A 16,133-nucleotide genomic window follows, 5' to 3' on the forward strand; every position below is an offset into this window, starting at 1 on the left:
GTTTTATGTAACACAACAGTGCCCACCCAGGCTGATAAATTTATCATTGCAGTAATGTTCCATCTTGTTCGTATATAGTACATACTGCATACACGATAGATTTAGCTGCATAGCAGTGTTGACATGTATAGCTGGCTATGAATTGTGTGTTAGTAATTGTATTTTTCTAGTTCCTTCGGCTCAACTACTCATCATACCTAAAATGGTTATACCAAGACCAAACACAAATACAATACAAAATACAAGACAATGTTCACACAATGTGTTAATTTCGTTAACAATGGCCCTTCTTCTCTCTGAAAAAAAAAAGGCTGTTGGTAATTAAATCAATACATTTGCATTGATTTCAGTGGAACAATGAGCATAGAGTAGACATACAGGGGGTGATTTATCAAACATGGTGTAAAATAAAACTGGCTCAATTGCCCCTAGCAACCAATCAGATTCCACTTTTCATTTCTCACAGACTCTTAGGAAAATGAAAGGTGGAATCTGATTGGTTGCTAGGGGCAAATGAGCCAGTTTCACTTTACACCATGTTTGATAAATCTCCCTCACAATGTACACTACTGCCATTGGGCCATTGAAAAGTACGGCTGCCATACTTTACATTGTGTGTAATGCTTAATTGGATTATGGGCACACTCAAAGGTGCCCACAATCCAAATAGAAATAAAATAATATTTATCTGGCCGATACTGCAGCATCAGCTGGGTGAACATGCAAGACAGTGGCCGTTGTTTGACACTGCTATCAACAGACGTGTCAAACAATGTCCGTTTTCAATACATTGTGTGAACATAGACTAAAAGTAATTTAAAATTAGCCTATTCTGGTAAAACACTTTATACATTGAAAAATATTGGACAGACCCAAGGGCTAACTCCACAGATATTTCAGCATTAACATTGAGTAGTCATCTATATTGTACGGCTATGACTGATCCTTACATGCTGGCCCAGTACGCAGAGTGTTAAGTCCAGGAACACAAGCCCCAGGTATGATCATCTGGGCAGAGCTAGCCTATCAATATTAACCGAGGAAGCTGAGCAGGAAACAGCAGGGCAAACTGCTTTGAATAAGGCCTTGTTCATACTGGTATGACTTTGAGTGTAACAATCCTCTCCAACGTGGACAGCTGTGATCCCTTCGTCCATGGTAGTAAATCCTTTTAGGCTTTATCAGGCCATAGTCTGGCTTTCAGGAACTTGTAGGAATAACAAACCATTGTACACTAGCTAACTGCTCTCCTCTCCACACTAGCTGGACAAAGCACACATGGCCCTCTCCACCTCTGACTTATAAGCTAGGGCTTGTTTCCTATTGGTGGAGTAGGCTCTGAGGTATGTTGGCACCTCATGGGATCGAACTGGAGGGAGACTTTTACAGGGCTGTGATAGGCCCAGAGGTAGGGAGGCGGCTGGCAGACGTCTTCTCAAGCACGTGCAACTGTTACATGTAGACTTAAAAGACAAGACGCCCCCATCCAGCCTCCTTCTACTTTGTTGTCAGATGACTCACAGCATGCTCAACTTCGATTGGCTGAGCAAGCTGTCAGTCATCTAACATTTCCAACCGAAGAACTAGAAAGTAAAGGAGAAATTAAGATGCTGACCAAAGCTCTGAGGGTCCAAAAATGGTGGGAAATTTGAACAGAAACTGAATCAGGAGGGATGGTAAGTATAAACACTGTGATTGTGGGTTTTTCTTTTTTGTGCCGGTGTTATGTATATATATATATATATATATATATATATATTTTATTTAAATATTTTTTTTTTTATTCAACTTCTGTCCTACAACAGGCTAGCAGACAGTACAAACCACATGACATGTTACCTTTAGTTGCTTGATGTGATTAGAATGTATACAGTATTTCCTATGTCAGCAATACACACAATAACTGTGATCTAATGATTATTTGCAGGGATTCTCATGCCTATGTGATATGGGAATGTTAATATTTGCTTTGCGGGTAGGGATTATATGCAGGTATACAAATTAAACTGATGATTCATTTCTTCATTAGTTCCAGAAAATGCCTTCCTGATTCCCTAGCTCTTCACAATCATAGCCATGACATTACTTGTTTTCTGTACATTATATAGTGTATTATCTCTATGCTAAAGCTCACAAATAAGCAATAAGCAATAGAGTTGATATTCCTGGAGGTGTCAGTAATATGGAAAATGATTTATCTTTGCTAGATAAGTGGTCCAAACATTGGAAATTGAAGTTCAACGTTTCCAAATGTAAAATAATGCACATTGATAGGAGGAATCCTCTATCCCAGTATCACATCAGCAGTACTGTTTGGAAAAGACTTCAGAAGAGAAGGATTTAGGGGTAGTGATATCTGACAGCCTTAAAATGAGTCACCAGTGCAACCAGGCGGTGGGGAAAGCAAATCGTATGCTGGGGTGAATAGCTAGAGATATAACCAGTAGGAAGAGGGAGATTGTGATCCCGCTGTATAGAGCTGTAGTGAGACCACATCTGGAATACTGTGTCCAGTTCTGGAGACCTCACCTAAAAAAGGATGTTGATAAGATAGAACGGGTCAAAAGACGGGCTACAAAAATGGTGGAGGGTGTCAGACATAAAACATATCAGGAAAGACTTTAGGATTTGAATCTGTATAGTCTGGAGGAAAGAAGGGAAAGGTATGATCGAAACCTTTAAGTATGTTAAAGGACTAAATAAAGTTCTGGAGGGAAGTGTTTTTCGTAAAAAAACTGAGCTCAAGAGCAAGAAGACACATGCTGAATTTGCCTGTCCATTAAGCCCATTTTATTTACGCATTCATATCATCGATCTCATTGGCAACACCCTATAAAATGTTGATGTGTTTTCTCAAACATTGTTCAAGATTCTAACAAAACTCAGACCATTGACTTGTATGTATAACCATGTGTACAAATATTGACAAAAATATTGATTTTGTTTAAAAAAAAAAATATAGAAATAAAAGTGAAATTTCATTTTCTAAAAATACAAATTTGATGATTCAGCAAATCAAGTTACTGGTCTGAGGATATTTTGCTTTGATGCTCTGAAAGTATTGAGCTATTTTTTCCATAAGAGGGTTATAAAATAATGAAATGCACATTGCGCGGCTTGCATTATTGTATGTTCCTAATTTCTCTTTAACATCAACAGGGGAAACAAAATACATAAAAAGGGTCTAATGTCATGACTCGAGTCAGGATCTGCAGGCGGTTAATGTTCTGGGCCACCCACTGCTCCTTCTCTTGGGGATGATGTGTAGCTGAACAGTTCATTACATTTGTAGCATTCCTAATTCTGGTCTTTCTTACTTCACCTTTCAGTGGATTAGATGAAAATTTAACCATAGTGACAGACAATCATAAAAGAGTAAACAGTAACAAAGAAAGAAAGAAAGCCATTGTATCACACAATGTATGGAACAACGGCCATTGTTTGGCTACGGCCCTTAAAATAATGTTTATGTCATTTATTTCTGGCCCTTGTCCATAGACTTAAATGCAATTTTTCATTTAAAACAACGGCCCTTGTTTTGAGTGCCAAATAACATCTGTTGTTTAAATATAGTGGGAACATAGTGGGAATATATTTTGTAAAAAATGTGATTATTTCCCTTTTTTACAAATCAGTGATAAATAAAATCATTACTAGAGATGAGTGAACTTCCCAAAAGTTTGGTTCAGCAGGTTCGACAAACTTTGAAGTAAAGTTTTGAGTTCGCTCATCAATGCGCGCTCCCTGGTGCTCTATTTCTCTGGTCTCTTGTGTCCCCCACAGCTGCTTAAAGCATGCTCAGCCTATCACTGACTTAGACGGGACAGAGCAGTGACCAGCGATTGGCTAAGAATGTTGCTACTTTCGAGACAAGTGTGATAGCCCGCTCAGCCAATCACTGGCCATGGCGATGTCTCAGTGTCTCAGTGATTGGTTGAGTGTCCAGGAGGCGGCTAGAATCAGCAGGGGACACCAGAGACCCGGAGGAGGACTCTGTGGGAGAGCAGACAGATGAGAATACTCTTTTAGGCTGGGTTCACACTATGTATATTTGAGGCTGTATTTGTGAGGCTGTATAGCAACCAAAACCAGGAGTGGATTGAAAACACAGAAAGGCTCTGTTCACATAATGTTGTAATTGAGTGGATGGCCATCATTTAATGGCAAATATTTGCTGTTATTTTAAAACAACGGCTGTGGTATTGAAATAATGGCCGTTATTTACTGTTATATGGCGGCCATCCACTCAATTTCAACATTGTGTGAACAGATCCTTTCTGTGTTTTCAATCCACTCCTGGTTTTGGTTGCTATGAGGACCTGACATGAGGACCAAATACAGCCTCAAATATACATAGTGTGAACCCAGCCTTATAATTATTTTTATGCATATTAAATTGTGTGGAAGCCATCTTTACAAACTCGTTCCGAACTTTGTAAATAGTTCCATTCAGGTACAGTATATTCGGAACAAATTTTGGTTAGTAAGCTTCGGTTCACTCATCTCTAACAGTTACACTTAATGAAAAATGAGAAGTCTCTATTGAAAACTTACTTTATTAACTATAATGAATTAAAGGGGAACTCCGGATAAGAAAAACTTGTTTTCTATTAAAAGTACACCAAAATCTAAATATATGTGTCTATACAATGTATTACCGTATCTGTGCAGTTCTGCCACACTGGTAGCTGATAGAAATCTAGGAAGTGAAAAAAATGATCCCTGTGCAAATCCACATTGTCTCCTGCTCCCACTGCTCTCCCCCCTTAGGAGACAAATCTTCCATGCCTCTGTCTCACATTGTGTGTGTTTGCTGAGATCAGGCTGATGATGCAGACAGGGGGCAGGGCTGGATCTCACAGGAGGCGTGGCTGGATCCCCCAATCCCCTGATAATTCACCATCTCTGACCGTCCAGAAGCTAATTGTGCAGAAGCTAATTGTGCAGAAGTGTGCAGTGAAATTAGGGCTGTGTTTTTACATGTTGGAGTGTCATTGCAGTACTGCAGTGTATTCACAAAAATGATGCGGTTACACAAGTAAATGATGCTAAACGGCAGAGAGGATCAGAGCCTTATTGTAGGGCTCAACTTCAAAGATAACAGATGCTTGATCATAATATGTGCGTGGAAATGAAAAGAAAAAAAAAATCAAAAAGTTCTTTACTTTTTTCAGTGTTACAGGTCGAGAATGCAGTGTGCTGTGTGGTGTTACAGGTAGAGAATACAGTGTGCTGTGTGGTGTTACAGGTAGAGAATACAGTGTGCTGTGTGGTGTTACAGGTAGAGAATCCAGCGTGCTGTGTGGTGTTACGGGTAGAGAATACAGCGTGCTGTGTGGTGTTACAGGTAGAGAATACAGTGTGCTGTGTGGTGTTACAGGTAGAGAATACAGTGTGCTGTGTTGTGTTACAGGTAGAGAATACAGCGTGCTGTGTGGTGTTACAGGTAGAGAATACAGCGTGCTGTGTGGTGTTACAGGTAGAGAATACAGCGTGCTGTGTGGTGTTACAGGTAGAGAATACAGCGTGCTGTGTGGTGTTACAGGTAGAGAATACAGTGTGCTGTGTGGTGTTACAGGTAGAGAATACAGCGTGCTGTGTGGTGTTACAGGTAGAGAATACAGCGTGCTGTGTGTGTGGGTGGGTGGGACCACAATGAAATCATAAATTTCTGCAAATAATTCAATAACACAATGAAACTGCAATGTGTGAACACAGCCTAGATGTTCTGCAACAGCTTTGGGCGGGGAATAGGCAGGGTGGGGGACTGTGATGAACAGCTGAGGGAAAGCATTGCATTCTGGAACCTGTAGTACTGTGTACAACTGATAAACCAGGAAGTACAGAAACACAAAACAGAACAAAACCCCACAAAACAAATGGATTTTTTGGTAGTTTCAAAACTGGAGTAGATAGATAAGTAATGCTGTATGCTTCTGCAGAAGTTTCATTTTTTTAACCTCTACCTGGAGTTCCCCTTTAAGTCAAACGGTTTCAATGAAATTTGCTCCAAGTTGGGTTGGGTTTGTTGAGAAAATTGTATTTTACTGGTGGATGAATTTCATTTATAAGCTGGACATTAAACTCACAGCCACTTAGTAGAAATTTTTCATAATATTTCATGAGCAAAATCTATGGGGGAGATTTATCAAACTGGCTCAGTTGCCCCTACCAACTAATCAGATTTCACCTTTCATTTTCCAAGGAGTCTGTGTGAAAAGAAAAGTGGAATCTGATTGGTTGCTAGGGGCAACTGAGCCAGTTTTACTTTACACCATGTTTGATAAATCTCTTTGTATTTATTTCATATGAATATCAGCAAATAAATACAGTTCAGTTCACCATTGTTAATTATAGGATTGTAAATTATAATTTCAATAAAAAAAAACTTAAAATTATTGATTCCAGATTAGAAAACAGGACTACTTTTGTTTATGTTTTATATTTGATATTGTAGCTAGCCTCATCATGTGAGTAGGGTGATGAACAGTCAAACCATGGTTTCCCTTTGGATTTGACACTATCTTCTTTTTGGCATTTTTGTGCATGTATGAGTTCTAGTTCCTAACACTGATTTACTGTGTTTCATGACTAGAAAGAGATGAGTAATCATTGTGTTCATTAACAGTGGTCAGTAACTGGTTCTACAGGGTTCAGTTATCTGTCCAGTCATCATATCAGACCAAATACTGGCCTGTGTATTGCTAGTTATCATCACAACGTAAATGTGATGTGGCGGGATATGCATACAGTCTATTTTCATACTACGGGAACAGGCTGGCATTTATTTTTAAACGGTCATGATTTTGATCATTATTTGCGGCTGTCATTATTAATGGACCGGTCGCCTTTTCCTGATAAAATCCCATTATGGGAACATAGCCTGTTCCCTATTAGATATTGGTTTAAACTGTGGGTTAATATAGTGAGTTTTGGTACTTTGATGCTGTTCAGTTTAGTCCCAATAAAACTAGCTCAAGTTTAGTTATGTGGCAAATTATCATCCATGCCTATAAATAATGCCTGTCCTAAATTACATGTAGCCGAAATACCTCTATGGCTGTTCAAGCCAATGTTTTCAGTTTTCTTAATGTCGACATAAAGCTAATGGGAAGCAGATGTCTGAACAGCGTTACCTAGTATTTAAAAGCTCTGGAGGTTACATTCCTGTCTGATTATGCAAGGAAATAAGAACGTGGATAAGGAAATGAGAGTCGGAGCCATTCCTTCATGTAGATGTGGTTATCCGGACAGGGATATGGATGATACTGTGATGGAATGGATTTTACAATAAATCGACCAGATTTCACGTGTCACATTTATTTTATGGCTTAATATATCCTAAACTATTCCATTTGTATAACATACAACTTCTCTTATAATATTTTTTTTCTATATGTTCTGCCATTCCGAGTTATCTTCTAGCTGTACACGGTATAAGATGCATGAGTGGTATAAGACTTCAGGAGGAGTACTACAAGGACAGGCTATATAAAAAGGGGACTGTGGATAGGGATATGGATCATTAGCCTTGCAATTCCTCCACAGAAAACAGCTTAATGAAAGACACACAAATCAGTGAGATCTCAAGTAATTGTTTCCAGACAATGAGATTCCCAAGACAATCCCTTCAAATGTCCTATAATATCGCCTCAGATAAATTCCCTATGAAAGTATAGACCGGATTCTTATGTGTCCATTGGAACATTCATCATAGTTTTGTGGGATCAAATATGTTCTATACAGTATTTTTCTATCCAGCAGTACCTCACCAGAGGGCAACTATGCCACTGGTCCAGAGTTTCTCATTTCAGCGACCAGGTGGAACATTGGGTGCAATGATTCAGCTTGTTGCATCCAGGATGGTTCCAGATGGCCAGACATATGTTAACCTGGCTGATATGGTTCCCAGAACCGCTGTATACATCTCCTGAGCAGTCTGCGGCACGTACCAGCCACGGCTGCAGCAGGAGCTGTATACCCCAGAAAAAAAGATTTAATAACCCGGGCGTGTAATAGGCAGAGACGGGGAGGTAGTCACCTTGGCGGCTCCCTGCCCGTCGCAAGTCAACGCTCTCTAGCTCAAGGCTCAGTCTGCAGCAGTCAGGTATAGGAGCCTGCACCTTATGAATATTTCAGGATGAACTAGAGAGCTGTGAGTTTCTGAAAAACCACTGGATATTTACATGTAGGAGATAAACTGCTGGAATCAACATGTCTGACGCTGCTTTATGTTAGGAAGCATAAACGGACAGACAGGTTTTCTTTAAGTCATGTAGACAACAAAGGCAGCCATGTACAGCTTTAACAAATAAAATGTACCCAGAACCCAAGCTCTGCATATAAATGCAATGTAAGAGCAGTGTTGATGTCCTTTTCTTCCTTCTCATGATTCAAAGGAAATGAATGGATATCATTAAGTCATTCTAGCAGAACTACTACATTCCTCGTCTTTAATTTTGTCTTCTAGAAAAAGCAATTCTCGGCGAATCAACAGGATGCTTTCTGATGAATCTGCCCACACCCCTATTTTCAATCGATCCATTTCTGAAACTTCCATGGACAACTCATCAATGGAAGATTTCTGGTGTGAACTCAAGAACATCAAAGAGAACAGCGAAAATGGGTCCGATGACAGTCTGCTGGTGGATGTAAAGCCTGTGGATGGTAAGGGTGGGGACTTTCTACAACAGATCTACAACATTGTGACAAATCTTATAGTGTCAATACACTTAGACCCTAGTAACATTTTCAATTGTAAAGTTTTGTTTGGTACTACTTTTTTAAAATCTTTCTCACTTTTCTTAATTTTTACTAAATACTGTACATACTCTGTTGAAAAATTGGCATTCATTTATCTTTTTTACAAGCTGTATTTTGATAATTACTGCCGTAAATAACGGTCATGATAATTGCTTATGGCCGTAATTTTCAAAATATGGGCGCATTTTCACCTCAAAAAACATTGTGTGATCATACCCTAAAGGTTTATATCCCATAGATAGGGCAGGTCATAAAATATTGACCGATAAAGGTCCGGTTGCTTGTCTGAAGTCCATCAGTTCTAAGAACGGACGGGTATTTGACTTGTTCCTAGTGTAGAAATTGTGTAATTTCTCCCCTATTAAAATAAGACTTTTCATATTTTTTTTTATTTTTTCTGCTTTTCATTTTTATGTTTTTTTTTTCACCTACATGGTAAAGACAGCTTCGGGAACATATCCAGTAAAGGCAGCCATCTTGTTAAATAGATGACTGCTAATCTATATTACGACATGGCTGCCTTCCCCGATATTTTCCTGAAGTGGGAACATATCCCAAGGAAATTATAGTGATTTTAGAGCAATAACACTAGATACAGAATTCGTTCCAGAAGCATGTCGTACAAACTTGGACAGTCTTTTGTCTCCTACTTATAAATACCTCATTTGACATTTGAATTCATATACACATCTGAAGCAATAGGCATATAGCTACATAATTGTAGTGTCATAACTTACATAATGATAGATAGCAGAGAATTTACACACAAACTACAGTAAGTCTGTTCTACATTTTTGTTTTTCTAGATGGGGAGCTGGAGGCAGAATGGCTACAGGAGGCAGGCCTGTCCACCCTCATCTCTGGTACTCAGGAACATGATGGGCAGGCTTTGCTATCCACACTTACTCGTACCCAGGCGGCTGCTGTCCAAAAAAGATATAATTCTTACACTCAGACTATGAGGAAAAAGAACAAACATTCAGTAAGGGATGTGCGAGATATCTTTGGAATTAATGAATCTACAGTAAGTATACGGAGATGCCATATTGATTAATCATCTAGCCTATCATTGTGCTAAAGGTAGCTTTACATCATGTTTGTCAAAAAGGGATCTAGGCTATCTTTACACTAAGTGAAAAAAGAGAAAAGGCGTCCTCTTTTTCTTATTAAAAAGATGTCCGTTATGGACGCATTTTAATTGGCCTCAATGGAATGCATTGAAGTCAATGGAACGACGGCCGCCCAATGCACACAGTGTATTAAATCACAGACGTTGTCTGCACGAACGTCAAAATAATGATCATGACAATTACTTGGACATATTTTGCAAACAACAGATTTTTTTTTTGTTCTTCTTTAGTTGTTCTTTACAGTTTTTCTTTTTTCACCGTTCTTTCACCGTTTTTACCACTAAACTCAATGGACTTTTAAAATAAAGATGCACCCAAAGGGCAATCAGACCACCTGAGCTACAATAATGTACCAACAACCGTCATTGCATTGACTTTCTGTAGTCATCTCAGGACACATAGTAGGTAAATGTAGAATAAACACTTGATGAAAGGGTTTCATATAAAGATATCCATACATTAATAATATTACAATATTTTATGGCATTTGAAAGATGCAGTACATTGCTATAATGTTTACATTTCTGTAAATAGCTGAGAAGTGGCCACTTCATATACTGGCATGTACAGCAAAAGTCAAAGACATACCCCTGGTTACAGGGTCAAATATCTGAGATTCTTCTCTTTGATATGATTGACTTGCAAGTAGATATACAAAGGTATTTTGCAAGGTTCCACTTTCTTCTATGACACTGAGTGTAGAATTGAAAGAATGAAATTAATTATTATTATTATTACTATTATTATTATTAGTAGTAGTAGTAGTAGTAGTAGTAATAATAATAATAATAATAATAATAATAATAATAATAATAATAACAATAATAATAATAACAATAATAATAAGTTTGTAAAATAATACTGATAAAATAAAATTTAAATAATAACATCTTATATGGCTAAAGGCAGATTCTGACGACTATTCCGTACAACTTTTAATTGCTTTATTTAATGTATGACATGTAGAACATTTTGTATGTAAATGATGAATAAAGATCCTGACTCATGTCCCCGCATCCTGCTGGCCTGTAGGCGCCTAGGTCTGTGAATGTCTGCATACTGGAGGAAGTGTGAATATTGGGCCTACTGTATGTCACATTTATCTGCACTGCTATGTCAATACCCAGAATTTACCCAGCTTTAACTTGGGCGCTAAAACCCAGGAATTCCGTAAATAAAACAAAAGAATATTGGTGAATGCAACAGGAAACCTTGATAAAGCAAAGGAAGTTCAAAGAATGACACTCAAGAAGGAAACTTTCCTCTCAGTAGTGGAAGAACAGACAGAAAAGGAAATTTTAAAATGAAATATGACCATGAGTTCTGTAATTTTCTTTGTGTGGTCAACATCCTACAAGTATAAACTATGATGTATCTTATTCACGGGCAGAAAGCCATACCATCAGAGAACTGTACACTGTTTTTATTGCGGTTTTATCATATTTAAGTTGCAAGTTTTAAAATAAACTTGTTAAATAGAAATTTAGATATTAAAAATTTAGGGACTTGGTATAATGCCCAACCAGCACCCAGTGACTTGTTATAATGCACACCCAGAGAATTGGTATAATGCCACACCAGCACTCAGTGACTTGGTATGATGCACACTGAGTGCCTTATTATAATGTCCAGCTAGCACCCAATGACTTAGTATAATGCCCAGAAAGCACGCAGTGAATTGTTATAATGCCCAGCCAGCACCCCGTGACTTGGTATAATGCACACCCCGTGACTTGGTATAATGCACAGAACCAGCTCCCAGTGATTTGGTATAATGCCCAGCCAGCACCCAGTGACTTGGTATAATGCACACCCAGTGACTTGGTATAATGCACAGAACCAGCTCCCAGTGAAATGGTATAATGCCCAGCCAGCACCCAGTGACTTGGCATAATGCACACCCAGTGACTTGGCATAATGCACACCCAGTGACTTGGTATAATGCACACCCAGTGACTTGGTATAATGCACACCCAGTGACTTGGTATAATGCACACCCAGTGACTTGGTATAATGCACACCCAGTGACTTGGCATAATGCACACCCAGTGACTTGGTATAATGCACACCCAGTGACTTGGTATAATGCACACCCAGTGACTTAGTATAATGCACACCCAGTGACTTAGTATAATGCACACCCAGTGACTTGGTATAATGCACACCCAGTGACTTGGTATAATTCACAGAACCAGCTCCCAGTGACTTGGTATAATGCCCAGCCAGCACCCAGTGACTTGGTATAATGCCCAGCCAGCGTCCACTGACTTGCTATAAGGAACAAAACCAGCACCCAATCCTGCTCTCCACTACACACATTGCCGACTGTCCGCCTCCAGGAAGCCAATCACCTTATATAGAGGGTGAGGGGGGGGGGGGGGTTGCTGACATCACAAAGTTGCTTGCAGGTGATTGGACAGGCTCAAGGGATTATGGATAATTCCTTGCTCCCGCCAATTGACAATACTGTAAGCTAACATGTGCATCTACCACCTTGGCCACCATATTTAGCAAATTTGTAAACAAATCACTGTTAATTTGCTTCACTCATCTCTAATAATAATGTTGATAATAATGTTGCCTTATTGTGTAATGAAAATGATATGCAAATCTGTCCTGGTCATGTAATTCTAACTAAGCAGTATAGTGGTCAGATTCCTCAATTGTTCAAGTTGTGTGTGGTCATCACATCATGGGGAACACATTTTTATCTGACGTTTTAATAAGCAAAGTTTTCATGAAGGAAGAGAGAAAGTAATACAAAAAGGATACTGAATATAAAATACATTTTTAATTTAATTAATTTTTATGTATATGAAAATGTTCTTAAAACTTAAATCTTACCCCTGATGTTCATATTCATTATAAGGCTAATGTTCAACCAAAATATGACAAGAACGGCTGTTGTTTTCAATTAAAATAATGGCCGTTCTTTTCATAGTGAAATGGCTTGCGTTGAAGTCAATGCAAACAACCACAATGTATTGAACAACGGCCAATGTTTAATACGGTCATTAAAATAATGAGCATGCCATATATTTCTAGCTGTTGTGCAATTTTTGTGCACTCTATAAAACAGCCATTGTTTTGAGTACCAAATAATGGCCGTTGTTTATTCGTTGAGTGAACTTAGCCTAGATGTAAATTTGTAACAATGCTGATGATTTTCTAGACTGCGGATCCAGGCTTCGCCTTACGCTGTCACCTTTCCCTATAGTAGAGCAGAATGATGGGAATGGTAGCCATGGAAGAAATTCCTACAAATTCATAGGAAAAGCCATAGGGTATTCTTTATGTAAGTCAAGAAATCCTACAATGTTTCACAGTGTTTTAATACTAGGAATAATTTTATTATTTATGTATTCATTTTTCAGCCCACCTTTGAGACCATACCAGTATCTCCTCTTGCAACAAATGGGGTTCAGATCCCAATGAAAAAACCCATATGGAAACCTGTCACTTGTAAGTTTGCTTTTGCAGTCAGTCTTACATTAAATCGCTCTACTTTGAAGCTTCCTAGTAGGAGATTTATATATAGATATTAGTTACTTTGTCATGACTGTCAGTTCTATCATCAAAGAAAGCCTATGTAATTGGATGGTAATTTTGCATAATTTCCAAATTGTCCCTTTGCATTTCAGCTAACACCTGCACTTTAGAAAAAATTAACCCCTCGGTAGCAGAAGAGCTGTCTTTTGAAGTGTCTTTTTCAGAGACCATTGTTACAGATGATAAAGAGAAACAGACAAACCAAAGAATTAAAAAGGATGACTGTATCTTACCTGTAAGTGTCTGCAGAATTAGCCCTAAGTAATGTTTGCCACATGTAAGGCCAATGCTGGGTATTGTACGTATAACCAGCTGAACGTAATATATGTATGTGCAGAGTTGAGATGTCACTGCTTGTATTGGTGAATTGTGACGTTAACCCCTTCAAGACCGAGCCCATTGATGCAGGGGTGTCCAGGTCAAATTCCTCCCCGCCTTCTAAGAGACATAGCGGTTTTATTTTTCCACCTACAGGGCTGGTTGGGGTGTAATTTTTTGCGCAATGATCTCTAGTTTTTTTTAATATCATATTGGTGTAAAAAAAAATGATTGCTTTTTATAATTTTTTTTCTGATATATAATTAAAAAAAAATCGGCAATCCTGTTTTTGTTGTTGTTGTTTTTTTATTTATGCCACTCACAATGCTGGAGCAATAATGTAATATTTTAATAGATCGGAAAATTCCGCACCCTACGATATATATGTTCAGTTATTTATTTTTAAATATTTTTATAATGGGCATGGGGGTATATTAAACTTTTATTGGGGGGCTTTCTTAGGGTTTTTTTTAATACTTTTAAGAACTTTTTTATTTAACTTTTTTTTAAACACTTTAAAACATGCACTTAATAGATTGCATATACTTGCAATCAATAGATTGCATATACTGATCTATGCTATATCCCCGCCTGTTAGGACAAGCGATCGGAACCTGAGTACCTTAAACTCCGTAATCAATATAGATTGCAGAGTTTAAGGGGTTAATGACAGGATCACAGTCAGCAACATACATACACGTTCCTGCTGCACGGGGCATGTGCAGTAGGAACGTATATGTACGTATTGCTGATTTGAAAGGGTTAATATTAACAAAGCTGTGCTCCAGAATGCAATGTAACACATCTGTGATATAACTTTCTATCCACCTTGCCTAAGGGTATGTTCACACAATGTTTTTTTGAGGTGAAATAAGGCTGAATTTTGATAATTTTGATAATATTGTGTGAACATACCCTAAAGCAAAAATGACCTGTGCCAAAATACAACTCTCGAAATAAATCACTGCAAACACTGAGTAATCAAAGAATGCTCTGAGCTTTTCTTTATATAATTCCCCTGACTAGGGCTATGTTCAATAAAGGGGTCCGTGGAGCCTCAGTCTCAAAACACGGGAATAGCCAGATATTCCTCCAAGGAAGGAAAACCTGTTGCCAAGGAGTGCCTCACAGTGGGGGGATCACCAAACCACCCTGATACGTAGCCCCTTAAGTCCCACTCAGTTGTGAGTATTGGAACATAAATAGGGAAATACCAGGGTGGCCCCTTTTGCGTCAAAGTCCAACTCAGTTGTGAATATTGCGCAATGACAAAGGTTTACCAAATCCAGGCATCCATCCAAAGACAGCTGTTTCAGGGTATTTGCCCCTCGTTAGTGTGGAGCTGGATTCTGGCTAATGGGGGCAATGAAAAGTAGACCAACAAAACACAGTAATCGTTGAGCTCAGGGAGATCAGTGAAAAAAATGAAGTACTCACTCAAGAGCCTCCATTGATACATTGCCTCCTATAAATATGCAAAAAAGGGGTCGGTGGAGCCTCAGTTGCTAGTCTCAAAACATGGGAATAGCCAGGTTTACCTCCAAAGAGGCTATGTTCCTACAATGTAAAAATAAGGGCAAATAACATCCCTTGTTGCAAAAACAACAACTGTTATTAATGATCATGATTGTTAATAATGGTCGTTGTTTTGCAACAAAGGATGTTATTTGCCTTTATTTTTACATGTATGAATATAGCCCCAGAGACATTATTATTTCAGGCCCTATTCCATTGAAATTGAAGGTTCAGCTGTATCTGTTCAATTGTATCCATGCATGAAATCATACAATAACTGCTTCCATTTACTGGATACTCAATTTTCCCTTGAAAGTCAACCACTCAGAAAGTTCCTGCCATTATCTTTCAGAAATTCATTGTTTGGAAAAGCAGATTTGGGCTTACTGAAGTTGAAGATTTATCTCTAGAAGACATGAAGAAGATACGGTATCTCTCCCTAATCGAATTAACAGCTTTTTATGATGCTTTGGGAATTGAATTAAAGAGGAATCGAGTTCTACGTGTTAAAGGAAGAGGTAAAATATGATTTCATGGGTTTACTGTAGTAACTGAAACATTTCAGGTAGTTAATTTTACTTTGTGCTTTTTATCTAGAAAATGGCCTTTTTGGAGTTCCTTTGACAACATTATTGGAAAATGATCAAAAGAAAGTGCCTGGCACAAAGGTCCCCTTGATCTTTCAAAAAGTAAGTATACAGTGTACAGTAAACACAGTAGTGTAGAATACAATTTTACGCTTAGTAGAAATATTTCGTTTTTCCCTTTTGGAAATGTGTCAGTACGAAACAGTTTATTGACACATTTTCATATATATGAAATAACTTGTGGTGTGGACTCTAAGACCTCTGTAGGCAT

At 38.3% G+C, this 16,133-nt stretch overlaps 1 protein-coding gene across 5 annotated transcripts in view; it reads left to right on the plus strand.

Annotated features, from left to right (window-relative positions):
- ARHGAP28 (Rho GTPase activating protein 28) overlaps window positions 1–16,133 on the plus strand; it is a 118,040-nt gene that overhangs the window by 74,603 nt on the left and 27,304 nt on the right. For all 5 annotated transcript variants that reach the window (XM_069960096.1, XM_069960094.1, XM_069960098.1 and 2 more), the window contains exons 2-7: window positions 8,471–8,667; window positions 9,570–9,787; window positions 13,268–13,355; window positions 13,535–13,677; window positions 15,628–15,793; window positions 15,873–15,964. In XM_069960096.1, the coding sequence (XP_069816197.1) occupies window positions 8,499–8,667; window positions 9,570–9,787; window positions 13,268–13,355; window positions 13,535–13,677; window positions 15,628–15,793; window positions 15,873–15,964 (876 nt within the window). In that variant the 5' untranslated portion in view covers window positions 8,471–8,498. The remainder of the gene's footprint in view (window positions 1–8,470; window positions 8,668–9,569; window positions 9,788–13,267; window positions 13,356–13,534; window positions 13,678–15,627; window positions 15,794–15,872; window positions 15,965–16,133) is intronic.

Source organism: Dendropsophus ebraccatus, chromosome 2 (assembly GCF_027789765.1).
Source record: "Dendropsophus ebraccatus isolate aDenEbr1 chromosome 2, aDenEbr1.pat, whole genome shotgun sequence".
In the NCBI taxonomy this organism is placed as follows: domain Eukaryota; kingdom Metazoa; phylum Chordata; class Amphibia; order Anura; family Hylidae; genus Dendropsophus; species Dendropsophus ebraccatus.